The sequence below is a fragment of the Heptranchias perlo genome, chromosome 45 (genome assembly GCF_035084215.1).
Source record: "Heptranchias perlo isolate sHepPer1 chromosome 45, sHepPer1.hap1, whole genome shotgun sequence".
In the NCBI taxonomy this organism is placed as follows: domain Eukaryota; kingdom Metazoa; phylum Chordata; class Chondrichthyes; order Hexanchiformes; family Hexanchidae; genus Heptranchias; species Heptranchias perlo.
Genome location: NC_090369.1, coordinates 953,831 through 974,257, shown reverse-complemented (window position 1 = coordinate 974,257; position 20,427 = coordinate 953,831). Strand labels below are relative to the sequence as shown.

At 58.0% G+C, this 20,427-nt stretch overlaps 1 protein-coding gene across 2 annotated transcripts; it reads right to left on the bottom strand.

The window, feature by feature from the left end:
- Positions 1–1,279: 1,279 nt before the first annotated feature.
- Positions 1,280–20,036, bottom strand: LOC137306846 (PDZ domain-containing protein 4-like). Of its 2 annotated transcripts, XM_067976243.1 has the most exons (8): positions 19,777–20,030; positions 15,767–15,789; positions 15,579–15,655; positions 14,711–14,809; positions 7,435–7,497; positions 5,832–5,933; positions 4,307–4,424; positions 1,280–2,781 (listed from the first exon to the last, which is right to left on the bottom strand). In XM_067976243.1, exons 1-8 carry the CDS (start codon positions 19,845–19,847, stop codon positions 1,280–1,282), a joined length of 2,055 nt encoding a protein of 684 aa, XP_067832344.1. In that variant the 5' UTR covers positions 19,848–20,030. The 2 variants fall into 2 exon arrangements, with proteins under 2 accessions (XP_067832344.1, XP_067832345.1); XM_067976244.1 differs by lacking the exon at positions 15,767–15,789 and having other exon boundaries at positions 15,579–15,669; positions 19,777–20,036.
- Positions 20,037–20,427: the final 391 nt, after the last annotated feature.

The following is a 20,427-nucleotide window of genomic DNA, read 5'->3' as shown; positions in this document are numbered from 1 at the left end:
CCCATCCCCAGTGTCCCAGAGTCAGATGGTCCCATCCCCAGTGTCCCAGAGTCAGATGATCCCATCCCCACTGTCCCAGAGGCAGAGGGTCCCATCCCCACTGTCCCAGAGTCAGATGGTCCCATCCCCAGTGTCCCAGAATCAGATGGTCCCATCCCCAGTGTCCCAGAGTCAGAGGGTCCCATCCCCACTGTCCCAGAGTCAGATGGTCCCATCCCCAGTGTCCCAGAGTCAGAGGGTCCCATCCCCACTGTCCCAGAGTCAGATGGTCCCATCCCCAGTGTCCCAGAATCAGAGGGTCCCATCCCCAGTGTCCCAGAGTCAGATGGTCCCATCCCCAGTGTCCCAGAGTCAGAGGGTCCCATCCCCACTGTCCCAGAGTCAGATGGTCCCATCCCCAGAGTCAGAGGGTCCCATCCCCAGTGTCCCAGAGTCAGATGGTCCCATCCCCAGAGTCAGAGGGTCCCATCCCCAGTGTCCCAGAGTCAGAGGGTCCCATCCCCAGTGTCCCAGAGTCAGAGGGTCCCATCCCCAGTGTCCCAGAGTCAGAGGGTCCCATCCCCAGTGTCCCAGAATCAGATGGTCCCATCCCCAGTGTCCCAGAGTCAGAGGGTCCCATCCCCAGTGTCCCAGAGTCAGAGGGTCCCATCCCCAGTGTCCCAGAATCAGATGGTCCCATCCCCAGTGTCCCAGAGTCAGAGGGTCCCATCCCCAGTGTCCCAGAGTCAGAGGGTCCCATCCCCAGTGTTTCGCCCGAGTTGGTGAGGTACTGTCCCACGTCTGACCAATGTTGCAGCTTCACCTCCCCCCCCCCCCCCCACTCCCCACCATCACCCCCCCCCTCCTCCCCGCCCTCTTTAACCCTCCTACCCCCTGCTGTCCCACCCTTAGATTCCCAACGTCCATGCTGAAAATGCTGGGGGAGGGGGAATTGTTTTTTTTTGTTTTAAAAAAAAAATGAAAGTCTTAGCTACGATACCGTGGCGACACCCTAACGGCGCGTCTCAACTAAGTCCTCTTCGCCCCCGAGTCGCCATGGCGATCGACGGCAAAGCAACCGTTTGGCAGCAGTCCTTTGGGGACTCGGCGGAGCTCAGCAGAGCGGCCATCTCTCCCTTGACCGCTTGGTTGGTGCCACGGAGAACAGAGTAGGCGGTGGGGGGAGGAGGAGGTGCGGGGAACGCGGTCCTTCGAGAGGTGAGACCCCCCCCGACCCGACCCGACCCCACTTTCGTCCCCCACCGCAGGACGCCTCAGAGGTACCAGGTCCACCCTCCCGTTAAACGGTGGTGACCGACAGAAGTGGGTTGTACACTCGCTTGCCGTCTACTGTTCGGGTGCCGTGGGCCAGCATCTCCTGAATGGTCATCCAGTTGTCCAGGATCTTCTTGTTGCGTTTCCTCATGGTCTTCTTGTGGCTCAGCGCGATGATGCTGAGCTCGCTCCTGGCCTCGGCGCTCTGCTGCTCCTTCAGGCAGTCCAGGCGGCTCTGGATCATGAACTCCCGCCTCTTGCGCTGCTCACGAGCGCGGACCAGGTGCTGCTTCCGCTCCTCCTTGCTCCAGTAACGCCCCATCTTCATCTCGCTGACCGCGTCGTCGTCGGTGGTCACCCCGCTCCGCTCCTCCCGGATCTTCATGGCCCGGGCTTTCAGCAGCTTATCGCGCACCGGGCGCTTGGCCACGTAGCGGGAGCCGTCGCTTCGGACCTTGACCTTCCACTCCATGCGGGGCTCGGCCTTGCTCCCCGCCAGGCTCTGTCCGCAGTCCGACCCGGCCTGGGGCTGCACCAGCTGGACACAGCTCCGGTAACGCTCCGACAGACGACCCTGCCTGCTCGGGGAGCCGCGGTGGCAACGGGACAGATAGGGGCTCCCCTCGCCCCCGGCCCCCTTCAGCCCCCGCTTGCCCTTCTCCTCGGGGTGCCTCCTCCCCTCGCCCTCCCTGGGCAGGCTCCTGAACTTGGCGGGGCTGGCCTGGCAGGGGAGGAGCGGGGCACGGCCGAGGTTGAGGTTGAGGTTGTTGGCGTTGCTGCGCCGCTCGCTCCCCGGCTGCGAGGGGCTGTCGGGCGCGGGCTCGGCCAGCAGGGGAGTGCTGCGGCAGCTCTCCCCGGTGTTGTAGGCGCTGGTGCTGTCCTTGTCCGACCTCTCGGGCAGCTCGGTGATGTCGCAGAGCCCGTGGCGCTGGGGCTCGGCCCCGGCCCCTGCCCCAGTGGCATCGAAGGGCCCCCCCTCGCCCGCCAACCAGGCCTTCATGCACCTCTCCCGCAGCTGCTGCATCTTCTGCGCCCGCAGGACGTTGCGGCACTTAAACTCCAGGTGCCGCAGCTCCTCCTGCAGCATGCCCACCACGTGGCCCACCCCCTCGTTGCGGTTGACGTCCAGCTCCCGCCCCCGCTGGTAGCAGAGGCCGTTCCCGTTCTCCAGGTGGCACTTGATCTCCAGCAGCTCGCGGTACCGGTCGCACTCCTCCTCGGTGAGACCCGGCAGCAACTCGGGGGCCGCCAGAGAGTCGGTGCTGAGGTGGAAGTCGCAGGCCCGGGCCCGAGCAGGCAGGCCCTCGCCCTTGTCGTGTCGGAACCTCCTCAGGCTCCCTGGGGTGGTGTTGGTGGTGCTGCTGGTGGTGGTGGTGGTGGTGGTGGTACTGGTCTGGTCGTCCCCCAGGATGTCGTGTTCCGAACTCTCGTCGTTGCGAGTGCTCTCGTCTGTGCGCCCGACCCCACTGTCCAGGTCCTGGCTGTTGCTCAGAATGTTCCTGGTGTTCGCCGACCCCTTCTCATCCTCTGCTTCTTTCTGTAAAAACAAATAATAATATGCTGAGATAGAGCACAAAACAAGGAAGTTATATTAAACTTGTATAGAACCTTGGTTAGACCACACTTGGAGCACTGTGCACAGTTCTGGTCTCCATATACCTTGGTTAGACCACACTTGGAGCACTGTGCACAGTTCTGGTCTCCATATACCTTGGTTAGACCACACTTGGAGCACTGTGCACAGTTCTGGTCTCCATATTCCTTGGTTAGACCACACTTGGAGCACTGTGCACAGTTCTAGTCTCCATATACCTTGGTTAGACCACACTTGGAGCACTGTGCACAGTTCTGGTCTCCATATACCTTGGTTAGACCACACTTGGAGCACTGTGCACAGTTCTGGTCTCCATATTCCTTCGTTAGACCACACTCGGAGCACTGTGCACAGTTCTGGTCTCCATATACCTTGGTTAGACCACACTTGGAGCACTGAGCACAGTTCTGGTCTCCATATACCTTGGTTAGACCACACTTGGAGCACTGTGCACAGTTCTGGTCTCCATATTCCTTGGTTAGACCACACTCGGAGCACTGTGCACAGTTCTGGACTCCATATACCTTGGTTAGACCACACTTGGAGCACTGTGCGCAGTTCTGGTCTCCATATTATAAAAAGGATATAGAGGCACCGGAGAAGGTGCAAAAAACATTTGCAAGAATGATACCAGAACTGAGAGGTTATAACTATCAGGACCGATTGAACAGGCTGGGACTCTTCAATATAAAAGAGAAGACTGAGGGGTGACCTGATCGAGGTCTTTAAAATTATGAAAGGGTTTGATAGGGTAGATGTAGAGAAGATGTTTCCTCTTCTGGGGGAGACCAGAACTCGGGGCCATAAATATAAGATAGTCAGTAATAAATCCAATAGGGAATTCAGGAGAAACTTCTTTACCCAGAGAGTGGTGAGAATGTGGAACTCACTCCCACAGGGAGTGGTTGAGGGGAATAACAGAGATGGATTTAAGGGGAAGCCGGATAAACACATGAGGGAGAAAGGAATAGAAGGATAGGGTGATAGGGTGAGATGGAGTAGGGAGGGAGGAGGCTCGTGTGGAGCACAAACACCAGCACAGACCAGTTGGGCCGAATGGCCTGTTCCTTGTGCTGTACGTTCGATGTAAAATCCCCCCCTCCCGAGGGTGCTGACTCACATGGTCGGGGGTGGGGGAGGAAAGTAAGGGCAGCACAGACACTGGCTGCTGGACAGCTCCTTGACCAAGTGTGTGAACCGAGACAGTGAGTGTTGACAGGACATTCCACATAGGAACAGGAGGAGGCCATTCAGCCCCTCGAGCCTGTTGCGTAAAGAAAGAAAGAACTTGTATTTCTAGTGACACTGGGAGCGTCGGCCTGAATTGTAAGCTCCAGTGTCTGGAGTGGGGCTCGAACCCATGACCTTCTGAGTGAGAGCCACTGACGATACCGTGATGCCGTAAAGGCAGCAAGGGGGCGGCTCCGGGTTTTGTTATCACTCTCAGATTGAGGGGACCGTCACTTACCTGCTGCGCTGGGTTAGCCTTGACAAGCCCTGCCGGAGGCTCCTCTCCCTCCTCTCGACCGGGAATGTCCATTGCCTCATTCCTTTCTTCCATCCAACCTTCGTCCAACTTTGGGGAAAGAAAACCGGGCTTTAGCAAACAAGGTTTGGCATATAATTATCAACAGTAATCCAGCGCTCCCTCAGTACTGACCCTCCGACAGTGCAGCGCTCCCTCAGTACTGACCCTCCGACAGTGCAGCGCTCCCTCAGTACTGACCGTCCGACAGTGCAGCGCTCCCTCAGTACTGACCGTCCGACAGTGCGGCGCTCCCTCAGTACTGACCCTCCGACAGTGCGGCGCTCCCTCAGTACTGACCCTCCGACAGTGCGGCGCTCCCTCAGTACTGACCCTCCGACAGTGCAGCGCTCCCTCAGTACTGACCCTCCGACAGTGCAGCGCTCCCTCAGTACTGACCCTCCGACAGTGCAGCGCTCCCTCAGTACTGACCCTCCGATAGTGCAGGGCTCCCTCAGTACTGACCCTCCGATAGTGCAGCGCTCCCTCGGTACTGACCCTCCGACAGTGCAGCGCTCCCTCGGTACTGACCCTCCGACAGTGCTCCCTCAGTACTGACCCTCCGACAGTGCAGCGCTCCCTCAGTACTGACTCTCCGACAGTGCAGCGCTCCCTCAGTACTGACCCTCCGACAGTGCAGCAATCCCTCAGTACTGACCCTCCGATAGTGCAGGGCTCCCTCAGTACTGACCCTCCGATAGTGCAGCGCTCCCTCAGTACTGACCCTCCGATAGTGCAGCGCTCCCTCAGTACTGACCCTCCGACAGTGCTCCCTCGGTACTGACCCTCCGACAGTGCTCCCTCGGTACTGACCCTCCGACAGTGCTCCCTCGGTACTGACCCTCCGACAGTGCTCCCTCGGTACTGACCCTCCGACAGTGCTCCCTCGGTACTGACCCTCCGACAGTGCTCCCTCGGTACTGACCCTCCGACAGTGCTCCCTCGGTACTGACCCTCCGACAGTGCTCCCTCGGTACTGACCCTCCGACAGTGCTCCCTCGGTACTGACCCTCCGACAGTGCTCCCTCGGTACTGACCCTCCGACAGTGCTCCCTCGGTACTGACCCTCCGACAGTGCTCCCTCGGTACTGACCCTCCGACAGTGCTCCCTCAGTACTGACCCTCCGACAGTGCTCCCTCAGTACTGACCCTCCGACAGTGCTCCCTCAGTACTGACCCTCCGACAGTGCTCCCTCAGTACTGACCCTCCGACAGTGCTCCCTCAGTACTGACCCTCCGACAGTGCTCCCTCAGTCCTGTGCGGGGAGTGTCGGCCTGGATTACGGGCTTTTGCAGTCGGACACAAACCCAGGACCTTCTGACTCAAAAATGACGCAAACCCGTTCTTGTGCGATCGCCACAATTTTAACCTGCGACACGTCGCTGGGATAGCCTCCGCCCAATGCACACTATTGTTCACTATTATTTGCACACTATTCTCCAGACAGTTAACCTTACCTCCATCTCTGGCCTGGCCAGCAGTAAGGAGACATTTGTGCTGTCCTCCCGGGTGAGAATTGCGACGGCCTCCTCCCTGTTCTGGACTTCAACCCCGTTTATCTGTAACACAGACGGGCACGACATGAATAAAGGGGGCCAATCACAGCCCTTACCCACTGCGGCACTGAACGAGACCGGATCAGGCGAGGTTCGATCCTGGGTTTCGATCGCCAGTCCATGTGGAGTTCGTTCACCTCATCCGGGGGTAGGGGAGGGGGCTACAGTTGCCCTCCAGGTTAAGAAGGGGATAATCGGCCAGCGTTCCTGCTCCTGATCTCCAGTGTGTCAATGTTTGCATCAAACACTCCCAGGGCAGGTACAGGGTCAGATACAGAGTAAAGCTCCCTCTACACTGTCCCATCAAACACTCCCAGGGCAGGTACAGGGTTAGATACAGAGTAAAGCTCCCTCTACACTGTCCCATCAAACACTCCCAGGGCAGGTACAGGGTTAGATACAGAGTAAAGCTCCCTCTACACTGTCCCATCAAACACTCCCAGGGCAGGTACAGGGTTAGATACAGAGTAAAGCTCCCTCAACACTGTCCCATCAAACACTCCCAGGGCAGGTACAGGGTTAGATACAGAGTAAAGCTCCCTCTACACTGTCCCATCAAACACTCCCAGGGTCAGGTACAGGGTTAGATACAGAGTAAAGCTCCCTCTACACTGTCCCATCAAACACTCCCAGGGTCAGGTACAGGGTTAGATACAGAGTAAAGCTCCCTCTACACTGTCCCGTCAAACACTCCCAGGGCAGGTACAGGGTTAGATACAGAGTAAAGCTCCCTCTACACTGTCCCATCAAACACTCCCGGGGCAGGTACAGGGTTAGATACAGAGTAAAGCTCCCTCTACACTGTCCCATCAAACACTCCCAGGGGCAGGTACAGGGTTAGATACAGAGTAAAGCTCCCTCTACACTGTCCCATCAAACACTCCCAGGGGCAGGTACAGGGTTAGATACAGAGTAAAGCTCCCTCTACACTGTCCCATCAAACACTCCCAGGGCAGGGACAGGGTTAGATACAGAGTAAAGCTCCCTCTACACTGTCCCATCAAACACTCCCAGGGCAGGTACAGGGTTAGATACAGAGTAAAGCTCCCTCTACACTGTCCCATCAAACACTCCCAGGGGCAGGTACAGGGTTAGATACAGAGTAAAGCTCCCTCTACACTGTCCCATCAAACACTCCCAGGGCAGGTACAGGGTTAGATACAGAGTAAAGCTCCCTCTACACTGTCCCATCAAACACTCCCAGGGCAGGTACAGGGTTAGATACAGAGTAAAGCTCCCTCTACACTGCTCTGTCAGCAGAATACCCCATGTTGTGTGACGGTTTTCCAGCTCCTGAGCCTGCTGTCTGGTGCTCTCTCTGAGTGAGATGCAGTTTTGTGTGGAATTCGAGTTGATGTGGCGATGAGGAGCCTTTGATTGAGTCTCATTGAGAACCAGTACAGAGAGTGGATTTGAGCCCAGGCCCCGGGGGGTGAGAGGCTGGTGTGTGAGTGGTGCAGTGATAGACCGCCCCCCGAGCTGATATTCGGTGTCAGCCTCCTACCTGAATGATTCGATCCCCCGTTCGGATCCGACCGTCCTTCGCTGCGATACCATTCGGGTTAATCTGCAAATGAACAGATAATCTCGGTTAAACTAGTTCATGTTGAAAGGGGGTGAGGGGTCACCCTCCACAATGTCAACATCAGATCGATAACCAGTGACGTGGAGAGACTGGAGAATCTGGGATTGTTCTCCTTAGAGCAGAGAAGGTGCAGAGGAGAGTTTAATAGAGGTGTTCGAAATCATGAACTATATCCTTCTTATAATATGGAGACCAGAACTGCGCACAGTGCTCCAAGTGTGGTCCAACCGAGGTATATGGAGACCAGAACTGCGCACAGTGCTCCAAGTGTGGTCTAACCAAGGTATATGGAGACCAGAACTGTGCTCAGTGCTCCAAGTGTGATCTAACCAAGGTATATGGAGACCAGAACTGCGCACAGTGCTCCAAGTGTGGTCTAACCAAGGTATATGGAGACCAGAACTGTGCACAGTGCTCCAAGTGTGGTCCAACCGAGGTATATGGAGACCAGAACTGTCCACAGTGCTCTAAGTGTGGTCTAACCAAGGTATTTGGAGACCAGAACTGTCCACAGTGCTCTAAGTGTGGTCTAACCGAGGTATATGGAGACCAGAACTGTCCACAGTGCTCTAAGTGTGCTTTCAACAAGGTTTGTACATGTTTCACATAACTTCTCTGCTTTTCAATTCTATCCCTCTAGATATGAACCCCAGTGCTTGGTTTGCTTTTTTATGGCTTTGTTAACCTGTGTTGCTACTTTTAATGATTTGTGTATCTGTACCCCTCTATCCCTTTGCTCGTCCACCCCATCCAGACCCTACTCCATCCAGACTCTACCCCATCCAGACTCTACCCCATCCAGACTCCACCTCATCCAGACCCTACCCCATCCAGACCCTACCCCATCCAGACTCTACCCCATCCAGACCCTACCCCATCCAGACCCTACCCCATCCAGACTCTACCCCATCCAGACTCCACCTCATCCAGACCCTACCCCATCCAGACCCTACCCCATCCAGACTCTACCCCATCCAGACCCTACCCCATCCAGACCCTACCCCTTCCAGACTCTACCCCATCCATCCAGACTCTACCCCTTCCAGACTCTACCCCATCCAGACTCCACCCCATCCAGACTCTACCCCATCCAGACTCTACCCCATCCAGACTCCACTCCATCCAGACCCTACCCCATCCAGACTCCACCCCATCCAGACTCTACCCCATCCAGACTCCACCCCATCCAGACTCTACCCCATCCAGACTCCACCCCATCCAGACCCTACCCCATCCAGATTCTACCCCATCCAGACTCCAGCCCATCCAGACTCCACCCCATCCAGACTCCACCCCTTCCAGACTCTACCCCTTCCAGACTCTACCCCATCCAGACCCTACCCCATCCAGACTCCACCCCATCCAGACTCTACCCCATCCAGACTCCACTCCATCCAGACTCTACCCCATCCAGACCCTACCCCATCCAGACTCTACCCCATCCAGACCCTACCCCATCCAGACTCTACCCCATCCAGACTCTACCCCATCCAGACTCTACCCCATCCAGACCCTACCCCATCCAGACTCTACCCCATCCAGACTCTACTCCATCCAGACCCTACCCCATCCAGACTCTACCCCATCCAGACTCTACCCCATCCAGACTCTACTCCATCCAGACTCTACCCCATCCAGACTCTACCCCATCCAGACTCTACCCCATCCAGACCCTACCCCATCCAGACCCTACCCCATCCAGACCCTACCCCATCCAGACTCTACCCCATCCAGACTCTACCCCATCCAGACTCTACCCCATCCAGACCCTACCCCATCCAGACTCTACCCCATCCAGACCCTACCCCATCCAGACTCTACCCCATCCAGACCCTACCCCATCCAGACTCTACCCCATCCAGACTCTACCCCATCCAGACTCTACTCCATCCAGACTCTACCCCATCCAGACTCTACCCCATCCAGACTCTACCCCATCCAGACCCTACCCCATCCAGACCCTACCCCATCCAGACTCTACTCCGTCCAGACCCTACCCCATCCAGACCCTACCCCATCCAGACTCTACCCCATCCAGACCCTACCCCATCCAGACTCTACCCCATCCAGACTCTACCCCATCCAGACTCTACCCCATCCAGACTCTACTCCGTCCAGACCCTACCCCATCCAGACCCTACCCCATCCAGACCCTACCCCATCCAGACCCTACCCCATCCAGACTCTACCCCATCCAGACTCTACCCCATCCAGACTCTACCCCATCCAGACCCTACCCCATCCAGACTCTACCCCATCCAGACTCTACCCCATCCAGACTCTACTCCGTCCAGACCCTACCCCATCCAGACCCTACCCCATCCAGACTCTATCCCATCCAGACCCTACCCCATCCAGACTCTACCCCATCCAGACTCTACCCCATCCAGACTCTACTCCGTCCAGACCCTACCCCATCCAGACCCTACCCCATCCAGACCCTACCCCATCCAGACCCTACCCCATCCAGACCCTACCCCATCCAGACTCTACCCCATCCAGACCCTACCCCATCCAGACTCTACCCCATCCAGACTCTACTCCATCCAGACACCACCCCATCCAGACCCTACCCCATCCAGACTGTACCCCATCCAGACCCTACCTCATCCAGACTGTACCCCATCCAGACTCCACCTCATCCAGACCCTACCCCATCCAGACTCTACTCCATCCAGACACCACCCCATCCAGACCCTACCCCATCCAGACTGTACCCCATCCAGACCCTACCTCATCCAGACTGTACCCCATCCAGACTCCACCTCATCCAGACCCTACCCCATTCCAGACTCTACCCCCATCCGGACTCCACCCCATCCAGACCCTACCCCATCCAGACTCCACCTCATCCAGACTCCACCCCATCCAGACCCTACCCCATCCAGACTCCACCTCATCCAGACTCCACCCCATCCAGACCCTACCCCATCCAGACTCCACCCCATCCAGACTCCACCCCATCCAGACTCTACCCCATCCAGACACCACCCCTTCCAGACTCTACCTCATCCAGACTGTACCCCATCCAGACTCTACCCCATCCAGACTCTACCCCATCCAGACTGTACCCCATCCAGACTCCACCTCATCCAGACCCTACCCCATCCGGACTCCACCCCATCCGGACTCCACCCCATCCGGACTCTACCCCATCCGGACTCTACCCCATCCAGACCCTACCTCATCCAGACCCTACCCCATCCAGACCCTACCCCATCCAGACTCTACCCCATCCAGACCCTACCCCATCCGGACTCTACCCCATCCAGACCCTACCTCATCCAGACCCTACCCCATCCAGTCTCTACCCCATCCAGACTCTACCCCAGTCAGTATTTGCCCAACATGTGACTTGATGAAAGGGTTAAACTCCCCCCCTCATTCTCCTGTCCCCCGCCGAACCCCCCTCTGTCCGGACACTTGGCGCGGGCACCTCGTGGGCCTGTTGGTTGCAGCACGCCAAGAAATAAAGGAGATTAATATTTTCCATTACTTGTTGCCATGGCGACAGTCATGGCCTACGTGAGAGGTGATGGGATTCTCATGCATGGCTGATTCCCCACAGGACAGAGGGAGAGGGGAACCAGGCACAATGCTGAGTCCCCTTTGCCCTCTGCTGCTCAGAATTCCTCGAGCAGTCAGCCACACAACCGAGGAGGCTGGAAAGCAAGGACACAGACATCGTCAAACTGCGATCGTGTGCAGATATAACATCTCGACAACCAGCAGGCAACTCCCCCCAACCCCTCCTCCCCCTCCGCCATTCTCGAGGTCACACCTGTCCGGGAGCCTCCTACCCTCCCTCTTGCCCTCCCCACACCCCGTGTGCAGCTGAGCCCCACACACAGAGCAGGAAAGGCCCAGGCTCCGTGCCGGGCCTGTGCTCAGTGAGCTGATCTCATAATAGGGTCGGGGGGGTGGGCTAGGGCGTTGGTGGTACTGCGGTGCTGCAATTGGTCTCAGTGTCCCTGGGTTAGAGAGGGGACGGGGGCAATATCAGCCAGGGTTCCTGCTCCTGATTAATATTGCTGCTGGACAATATGTCAGTTAATGGACAGCAATGGGCAGCATGCCCCCTCTCATGGTTGCATAGCCCTATTGATGCATGGAGAGTGGGCACAGGGGGGAGGTACTGGAGGGTGGCAGGTGCCCGTGGAACCCGCACCCCAGGGAGAGTCGGTGTCATGGGCACTAACTCTCACTGGGGTACGGGTCTCACAGACACTGACTCTCACTGGGGTACGGGTCTCACAGACACTGACTCTCACTGGGGTACGGGTCCCACACACACCGACTCTCACTGGGGTACGGGTCTCACAGACACTGACTCTCACTGGGGTACGGGTCCCACACACACCGACTCTCACTGGGGTACGGGTCCCACAGACACCGACTCTCACTGGGGTACGGGTCCCACAGACACTGACTCTCACTGGGGTACGGGTCCCACAGACACTGACTCTCACTGGGGTACGGGTCCCACAGACACTGACTCTCACTGGGGCACGGGTCCCACACACACCGACTCTCCCTGGGGTACGGGTCCCACAGACACTGACTCTCCCTGGGGTACGGGTCCCACAGACACCGACTCTCACTGGGGTACGGGTCCCACAGACACCGACTCTCACTGGGGTACGGGTCTCACAGACACCGACTCTCACTGGGGTACGGGTCCCACACACACCGACTCTCACTGGGGTACAGGTCCCACACACACTGACTCTCACTGGGGTACGGGTCCCACAGACACTGACTCTCACTGGGGTACGGGTCCCACACACACTGACTCTCACTGGGGTACGGGTCTCACAGACACCGACTCTCACTGGGGTACGGGTCCCACAGACACCGACTCTCACTGGGGTACGGGTCTCACAGACACCGACTCTCACTGGGGTACGGGTCCCACAGACACCGACTCTCACTGGGGTACGGGTCCCACACACACCGACTCTCACTGGGGTACGGGTCCCACACACACCGACTCTCACTGGGGTACGGGTCCCACACACACCGACTCTCTCTGGGGTACGGGTCCCACAGACACCGACTCTCACTAGGGTACGGGTCCCACAGACACCGACTGTCCCTGGGGTACGGGTCCCTCAGACACCGACTCTCACTGGGGTACGGGTCCCACAGACACCGACTCTCACTGGGGTACGGGTCCCACAGACACCGACTCTCACTGGGGTACGGGTCCCACAGACACCGACTCTCACTGGGGTACGGGTCCCTCAGACACTGACTCTCACTGGGGTACGGGTCCCACAGACACTGACTCTCACTGGGGTACGGGTCCCACAGACACCGACTCTCACTGGGGTACGGGTCCCACAGACACTGACTCTCACTGGGGTACGGGTCCCACAGACACCGACTCTCACTGGGGTACGGGTCCCACACACACCGACTCTCCCTGGGGTACGGGTCCCACAGACACCGACTCTCACTGGGGTACGGGTCCCACAGACACCGACTCTCACTGGGGTACGGGTCCCACAGACACCGACTCTCACTGGGGTACGGGTCCCACAGACACCGACTCTCACTGGGGTACGGGTCCCACAGACACCGACTCTCACTGGGGTACGGGTCCCACAGACACCGACTCTCACTGGGGTACGGGTCCCACAGACACCGACTCTCACTGGGGTATGGGTTACATGGGCATCAGTTTCCCTCTGACACCTCCCCCCCCAGTGCCCACGTGTGTCAACATGGATACCTTGTGTCAGCAGGGCTATGCAACCATGGGAGGGATATTGCTGTGGATGTTGGGGGTTGCCAACCCTCCAGGATTGTCCTGGAGTCTCCAGGGATGAAAGATTAATCTTCAGGACACTACTGCGGGCAAAACCCAGGAGAGAAATCATCGGGGTGAAATGAATTGCGTCTTTTTAAAATTTTTTTTGAAGTCTTCAGTTTATTAAATATAAAAATATTGGAGATGGGGAAGAAAAGTGCTGTTTGACCGGGTGGGGTTGGAGGAGGCAGGTTGTGTGATGAAACCTCCAGGAATACAGCAAATCGGAGTTGGCAACCCTAAGTTGAAGGTGGCGTCCAGACAGAGAGAGAGGCAGCATAGTGACAAGAGTGTGCCAACTGGGGTACGGGTCCCACAGACACCGACTCTCACTGGGGTACGGGTCCCACAGACACCGACTCTCACTGGGGTACGGGTCCCACAGACACCGACTCTCACTGGGGTACGGGTCCCACAGACACGGACTCTCACTGGGGTACGGGTCCCACAGACACGGACTCTCACTGGGGTACGGGTCCCACAGACACGGACTCTCACTGGGGTACGGGTCCCACAGACACGGACTCTCCCTGGGGTACGGGTCCCACAGACACTGACTCTCACTGGGGTACGGGTCCCACAGACACTGACTCTCACTGGGGTACGGGTCCCACACACACCGACTCTCACTGGGGTACGGGTCCCACACACACTGACTCTCACTGGGGTACGGGTCCCACACACACCGACTCTCACTGGGGTACGGGTCCCACACACACTGACTCTCACTGGGGTACGGGTCCCACAGACACCGACTCTCACAGTGCGTACCAGCAAGGCTTGAGAGGACAGGATACTCAGCTACTTCCTGACTTACAATCTCATCTCCCCTATTTTTTCCAACTATTGTAGCGTCCTGCACCGTGGGGCCTCGGCCCTTCCCCTGGTGTCCTGCACCGTGGGGCCTCGGCCCTTCCCCTGGTGTCCTGCACCGTGGGGCCTCGGCCCTTCCCCTGGTGTCCTGCACCGTGGGGCCTCGGCCCTCCCCCCTGGTGTCCTGCACCGTGGGGCCTCGGCCCTCCCCCCTGGTGTCCTGCACCGTGGGGCCTCGGCCCTTCCCCTGGTGTCCTGCACCGTGGGGCCTCGGCCCTTCCCCTGGTGTCCTGCACCGTGGGGCCTCGGCCCTTCCCCTGGTGTCCTGCACCGTGGGGCCTCAGCCCTTCCCCTGGTGTCCTGCACCGTGGGGCCTCGGCCCTTCCCCTGGTGTCCTGCACCGTGGGGCCTCAGCCCTTCCCCTGGTGTCCTGCACCGTGGGACCTTGGTCCTTCTCCCTGGACGCTCAATAACAGCAGCTCCTGGCTACACGTTCGCCATGAACACTCGTCCCTTCAAACCGAGCCCTCTGTTACAGCCGCCATTTTAACTCCAGCCTTGTCACATTACCTCTCCCACGTAAATTCCAGTGTCATTCTCATCGTCAGTGCGGTAACACACGGTCAGCCCCAGCTTCTCCTGGTGGCTGTCTTTGTACAGCTCCACTTCCTGGACAGGAAAACAGCAAAGAAATCATCAGCGGTCGTCCCTGTCTAAGAGAAAGAGAGAACTCCCATTTCTACAGCACCTTTCACCACCTCAGGACGTCCCAAAGCTTCACAGCCAAGGAAGTACTTTTTGAAGTGTGGTCGCTGTTGTATTGTAGGAAACGCGGCAGCCAATTTGCGCACAGCAAGATCCCACAAACAGCAATGTGATAATGAGCAGATCATCCGATTTTTAGTGATGTTGGTTGAGGCATAAATATTGGCCCCAGGACCCCGGGGAGAACTCCCCCCTGCTCTTCTTCCAATAGTGGCCGTGGGATCTTTTATGACCTCAGGACGTCCCAAAGCGTTTCACAGCCAATGAAGTACTTTTGAAGCGTACGTGTTCTAATCCCTCCATGGGCCTCGCCCCCCCCTCCCTATCTCTGTAACTTCCTCCAGCCCCTACGACCCTCCCTGATCTCTGCGCTCCTCCAGTTCTGGCCTCTTGTCCATCCCCCGATTTCCATCACTCCACCATTGGCGGCCGTGCCTTCAGCTGCCTCGGCCCTAAGCTCTGGAATTCCCTCCCTAAACCTCCCTCCGCCTCTCTCTCCTCCTTTCAGACGCTCCTTAAAACCTCCCTCTTTGACCGAGCTTTTGGCCACCTGTCCTAATATCTCCTCGTGGCTCGGGGTCTGATTTACGCTCCTGTGAAGCGCATTGGGAGGTTTTCACTCCATTAAAGGCGCTATATAAATGCAGGCTGTTGTAGGGTGCAGCACACTCACCTCGTATTCCAGCTCATCTGTTCTGTCGACTTCATGATGACCACTGTCCAGGTAGTCATTGGGGTCGTAGTAATCGTTCCCAATCGGAGGGCTGTGGGAACGACAGGTTAGTCAGAGAGAGAGAGAGACCCCCTAACACAGGACAATGCTTTCCTTCAACCCTGACCTGCAGTGTGAGAAAGAGGTTAGAGTCGGGGAGTGGGATTCAGGCCTGGAAGGGAATTGGGCTGTCGTCAGAGAGCAAGATTGTGGAGGAGCAAAGGGGCGTGTTTGGGAAAGGACGGGAAACGGAACTGGAGGGAGATACAGCGACGGAGGAGAACTTGGGGTCTCTGTTTATTCAGGGTATGGGGGGGGGTCCCTGTTTATTCAGGGAATGGGGGGGGTCCCTGTTTATTCAGGGAATGGGGGGGTCCCTGTTTATTCAGGGTACGGGGGGGTCCCTGTTTATTCAGGGTACGGGGGGGTCTCTATTTATTCAGGGTACGGGGGGGTCTCTGTTTATTCAGGGTACGGGGGGGTCTCTGTTTATTCAGGGTATGGGGGGTCCCCGTTTATTCAGGGTACGGGGGGGTCTCTGTTTATTCAGGGTATGGGGGGTCCCTGTTTATTCAGGGTACGGGGGGGTCTCTGTTTATTCAGGGTATGGGGGGTCCCCGTTTATTCAGGGTACGGGGGGGTCTCTGTTTATTCAGGGTATGGGGGGTCCCCGTTTATTCAGGGTACGGGGGGGTCTCTGTTTATTCAGGGTACGGGGGGGTCTCTGTTTATTCAGGGTACGGGGGGGTCTCTGTTTATTCAGGGTACGGGGGGGGTTCCTGTTTATTCGGGGTATGGGGGGTCCCTGTTTATTCAGTGTATGGGGGGTCTCTGTTTATTCAGGGTATGGGGGGGGGGTCCCTGTTTATTCAGGGTATGGGGGGTCTCTGTTTATTCAGGGTACGGGGGGGTCCCTGTTTATTTAGGGTATGGGGGGTCTCTGTTTATTCAGGGTACGGGGGGGTCCCTGTTTATTTAGGGTATGGGGGGTCTCTGTTTATTCAGGGTACGGGGGGGTCCCTGTTTATTTAGGGTATGGGGGGGTCCCTGTTTATTCAGGGTACGAGGGGGGTCTCTGTTTATTCAGGGTACGGGGGGGTCTCTGTTTATTCAAGGTACGGGGGGGTCTCTGTTTATTCAGGGTATGGGGGGGGTCCCTGTTTATTCAGGGTATCGGGGGGTCCCCGTTTATTCAGGGTACGGGGGGGGTCTCTGTTTATTCAGGGTATGGGGGGGGGGTCCCTGTTTATTCAGGGTACAGTGGGGGGAGGTCTCTGTTTATTCAGGGTATGGGGGGGTCTCTGTTTATTCAGGGTATGGGGGGGGTCCCTGTTTATTCAGGGTACAGTGGGGGGAGGTCTCTGTTTATTCAGGGTATGGGGGGGTCTCTGTTTATTCAGGGTACGGGGGGGGTCTCTGTTTATTCAGGGTATGGGGGGGTCTCTGTTTATTCGGGGTACGGGGGGGGTCTCTGTTTATTCAGGGTACGGGGGGCTCCCTGTTTATTCAGGGTACGGGGGGGGTCTCTGTTTATTCAGGGTACGGGGGGGCGTCCCTGTTTATTCAGGGTATGGGGGGGTCCCTGTTTATTCAGGGTATGGGGGGGTCTCTGTTTATTCAGGGTATGGGGGGGGTCCCTGTTTATTCAGGGTACAGTGGGGGGAGGTCTCTGTTTATTCAGGGTATGGGGGGGTCTCTGTTTATTCAGGGTACGGGGGGGGTCTCTGTTTATTCAGGGTATGGGGGGGTCTCTGTTTATTCGGGGTACGGGGGGGGTCTCTGTTTATTCAGGGTACGGGGGGCTCCCTGTTTATTCAGGGTACGGGGGGGGTCTCTGTTTATTCAGGGTACGGGGGGGCGTCCCTGTTTATTCAGGGTATGGGGGGGTCCCTGTTTATTCAGGGTATGGGGGGGTCCCTGTTTATTCAGGGTACGGGGGGGTCCCTGTTTATTCAGGGTATGGGGGGCTCCCTGTTTATTCGGGGTATGGGGGGGGGTCCCTGTTTATTCAGGGTATGGGGGGTCCCTGTTTATTCAGGGTATGGGGGGCTCCCTGTTTATTCGGGGTATGGGGGGGTCCCTGTTTATTCAGGGTATGGGGGGGTCCCTGTTTATTCAGGGTATGGGGGGGTCCCTGTTTATTCAGGGTATGGGGGGGTCCCTGTTTATTCAGGGTATGGGGGGGTCCCTGTTTATTCAGGGTAAGGGGGGGGGTCCCTGTTTATTCGGGGTATGGGGGGGTCCCTGTTTATTCAGGGTATGGGGGGGTCCCTGTTTATTCAGGGTACGGGGGGTCCCTGTTTATTCAGGGTACGGGGGGGGTCTCTGTTTATTCAGGGTACGGGGGGGGCGTCCCTGTTTATTCAGGGTACGGGGGGGTCCCTGTTTATTCGGGGTATGGGGGGGTCCCTGGTTATTCGGGGTACGGGGGGTCTCTGTTTATTCAGGGTATGGGGGGGGGGTCCCTGTTTATTCGGGGTATGGGGGGGTCCCTGGTTATTCGGGGTACGGGGGGTCCCTGTTTATTCGGAGTATGAGGGGGTCTCTGTTTATTCGGGGTATGGGGGTGGGTCCCTGTTTATTCAGGGTACGGGGGGGTCTCTGTTTATTCAGGGTACGGGGGGGCGTCCCTGTTTATTCGGAGTATGAGGGGGTCCCTGTTTATTCGGGGTACGGGGGGGGGTCTCTGTTTATTCAGGGTACGGTGGGGGGAGGTCTCTGTTTATTCAGGGTACGGGGGGGTCCCTGTTTATTCAGGGTACGGGGGGGTCCCTGTTTATTCAGGGTACGGGGGGGGTCCCTGTTTATTCAGTGTACGGGGGGGGGGGGTCCCTGTTTATTCAGTGTACGGGGGGGGGGTCCCTGTTTATTCAGTGTACGGGGGGGGGGGGGTCCCTGTTTATTCAGTGTACGGGGGGGGGGGGGTCTCTGTTTATTCAGGGTACGGTGGGGGGAGGTCTCTGTTTATTCAGGGTACGGTGGGGGGAGGTCTCTGTTTATTCAGGGTACGGGGGGGGTCCCTGTTTTTTCGGGGTATGGGGGGTCCCTGTTTATTCGGGGTACGGGGGGGGTCCCTGTTTATTCGGGGTACGGGGGGGTCCCTGTTTTTTCGGGGTATGGGGGGGGGTCCCTGTTTATTCGGGGTATGAGGGGGTCCCTGTTTTTTCGGGGTATGGGGGGTCCCTGTTTATTCGGGGTACGGGGGTCCCTGTTTATTCGGGGTATGGGGGGGTCCCTGTTTATTCGGGGTATGGGGGGTCCCTGTTTATTCGGGGTACGGGGGGGGGGCGTCCCTGTTTATTCGGGGTACGGGGGGGCGTCCCTGTTTATTCGGGGTACGGGGGGTTCCCTGTTTATTCGGGGTACGGGGGTCCCTGTTTATTCAGGGTACGGGGGTCCCTGTTTATTCGGGGTATGGGGGGGGGTCCCTGTTTATTCGGGGTACGGGGGTCCCTGTTTATTCGGGGTATGGGGGGTCCCTGTTTATTCGGGGTACGGGGGGGGGGCGTCCCTGTTTATTCGGGGTACGGGGGGGGGTCCCTGTTTATTCGGGGTACGGGGGTCCCTGTTTATTCGGGGTATGGGGGGGTCCCTGTTTATTCGGGGTATGGGGGGTCCCTGTTTATTCGGGGTACGGGGGGGCGTCCCTGTTTATTCGGGGTACGGGGGGGGCGTCCCTGTTTATTCGGGGTACGGGGGGTTCCCTGTTTATTCGGGGTACGGGGGTCCCTGTTTATTCAGGGTACGGGGGGGGTCTCTGTTTATTCAGGGTACGGGGGGGGGTCCCTGTTTATTCGGGGTATGGGGGGTTCCCTGTTTATTCGGGGTATGGGGGGTTCCCTGTTTATTCGGGGTATGGGGGGGTCCCTGTTTATTCGGGGTACGGGGGGGCGTCCCTGTTTATTCGGGGTATGGGGGGGCGTCCCTGTTTATTCGGGGTACGGGGGGGGGTCCCTGTTTATTCGGGGTACGGGGGGTTCCCTGTTTATTCGGGGTACGGGGGGTTCCCTGTTTATTTGGGGTACGGGGGGTTCCCTGTTTATTTGGGGTATGGGGGGTCCCTGTTTATTCGGGGTATGGGGGGTTCCCTGTTTATTTGGGGTATGTGGGGGGGTCCCTGTGTTTTCGGTGTAGGGGCGGGGCTGTTTCTGATACTCACAGATCGGAGAGAACGTATGGTTCCAGTAGTACGACTGGTGGAGATGGAGGCCTGACCTTGTTCAGTGCCATGATGTGTTCGAAGGTGATGTCTGTCTGTGTCCCATTGTCGACCAACTGCAGGTCCTGGATCGAGGCGGCGATTTTGCCTCTCGGGCTTCGTCGCAGCACCTGAATAACAAGGGGGTCTCTGGATGGCCTGAGGGCATCGACAGCCTGCTCCTGACTCACTTTAGAGAGGGTATTCCCATGGACCTGCAGGGGAAGGAGGGCAACAGAGGAAATCATGAGACACCAACTGATCCCACATTGAGAACCCCAGGTAAAGGGCCGAGGCCCCACGGCGCAGGACACCAGGGGAAGGGCCAAGGCCCCACGGTGCAGGGCACCGGGGGAAGGGCCGAGGCCCCACGGTGCAGGGCACCGGGGGAAGGGCCGAGGCCCCACGGTGCAGGACATCAGGGGAAGGGCCGAGGCCCCACGGTGCAGGACACCAGGGGAAGGGGCGAGGCCCCACGGTGCAGGACACCAGGGGAAGGGCCGAGGCCCCGCGGTGCAGGACACCAGGGGAAGGGGCGAGGCCCCACGGTGCAGGACACCAGGGGAAGGGCCGAGGCCCCGCGGTGCAGGGACACCAGGGGAAGGGCCGAGG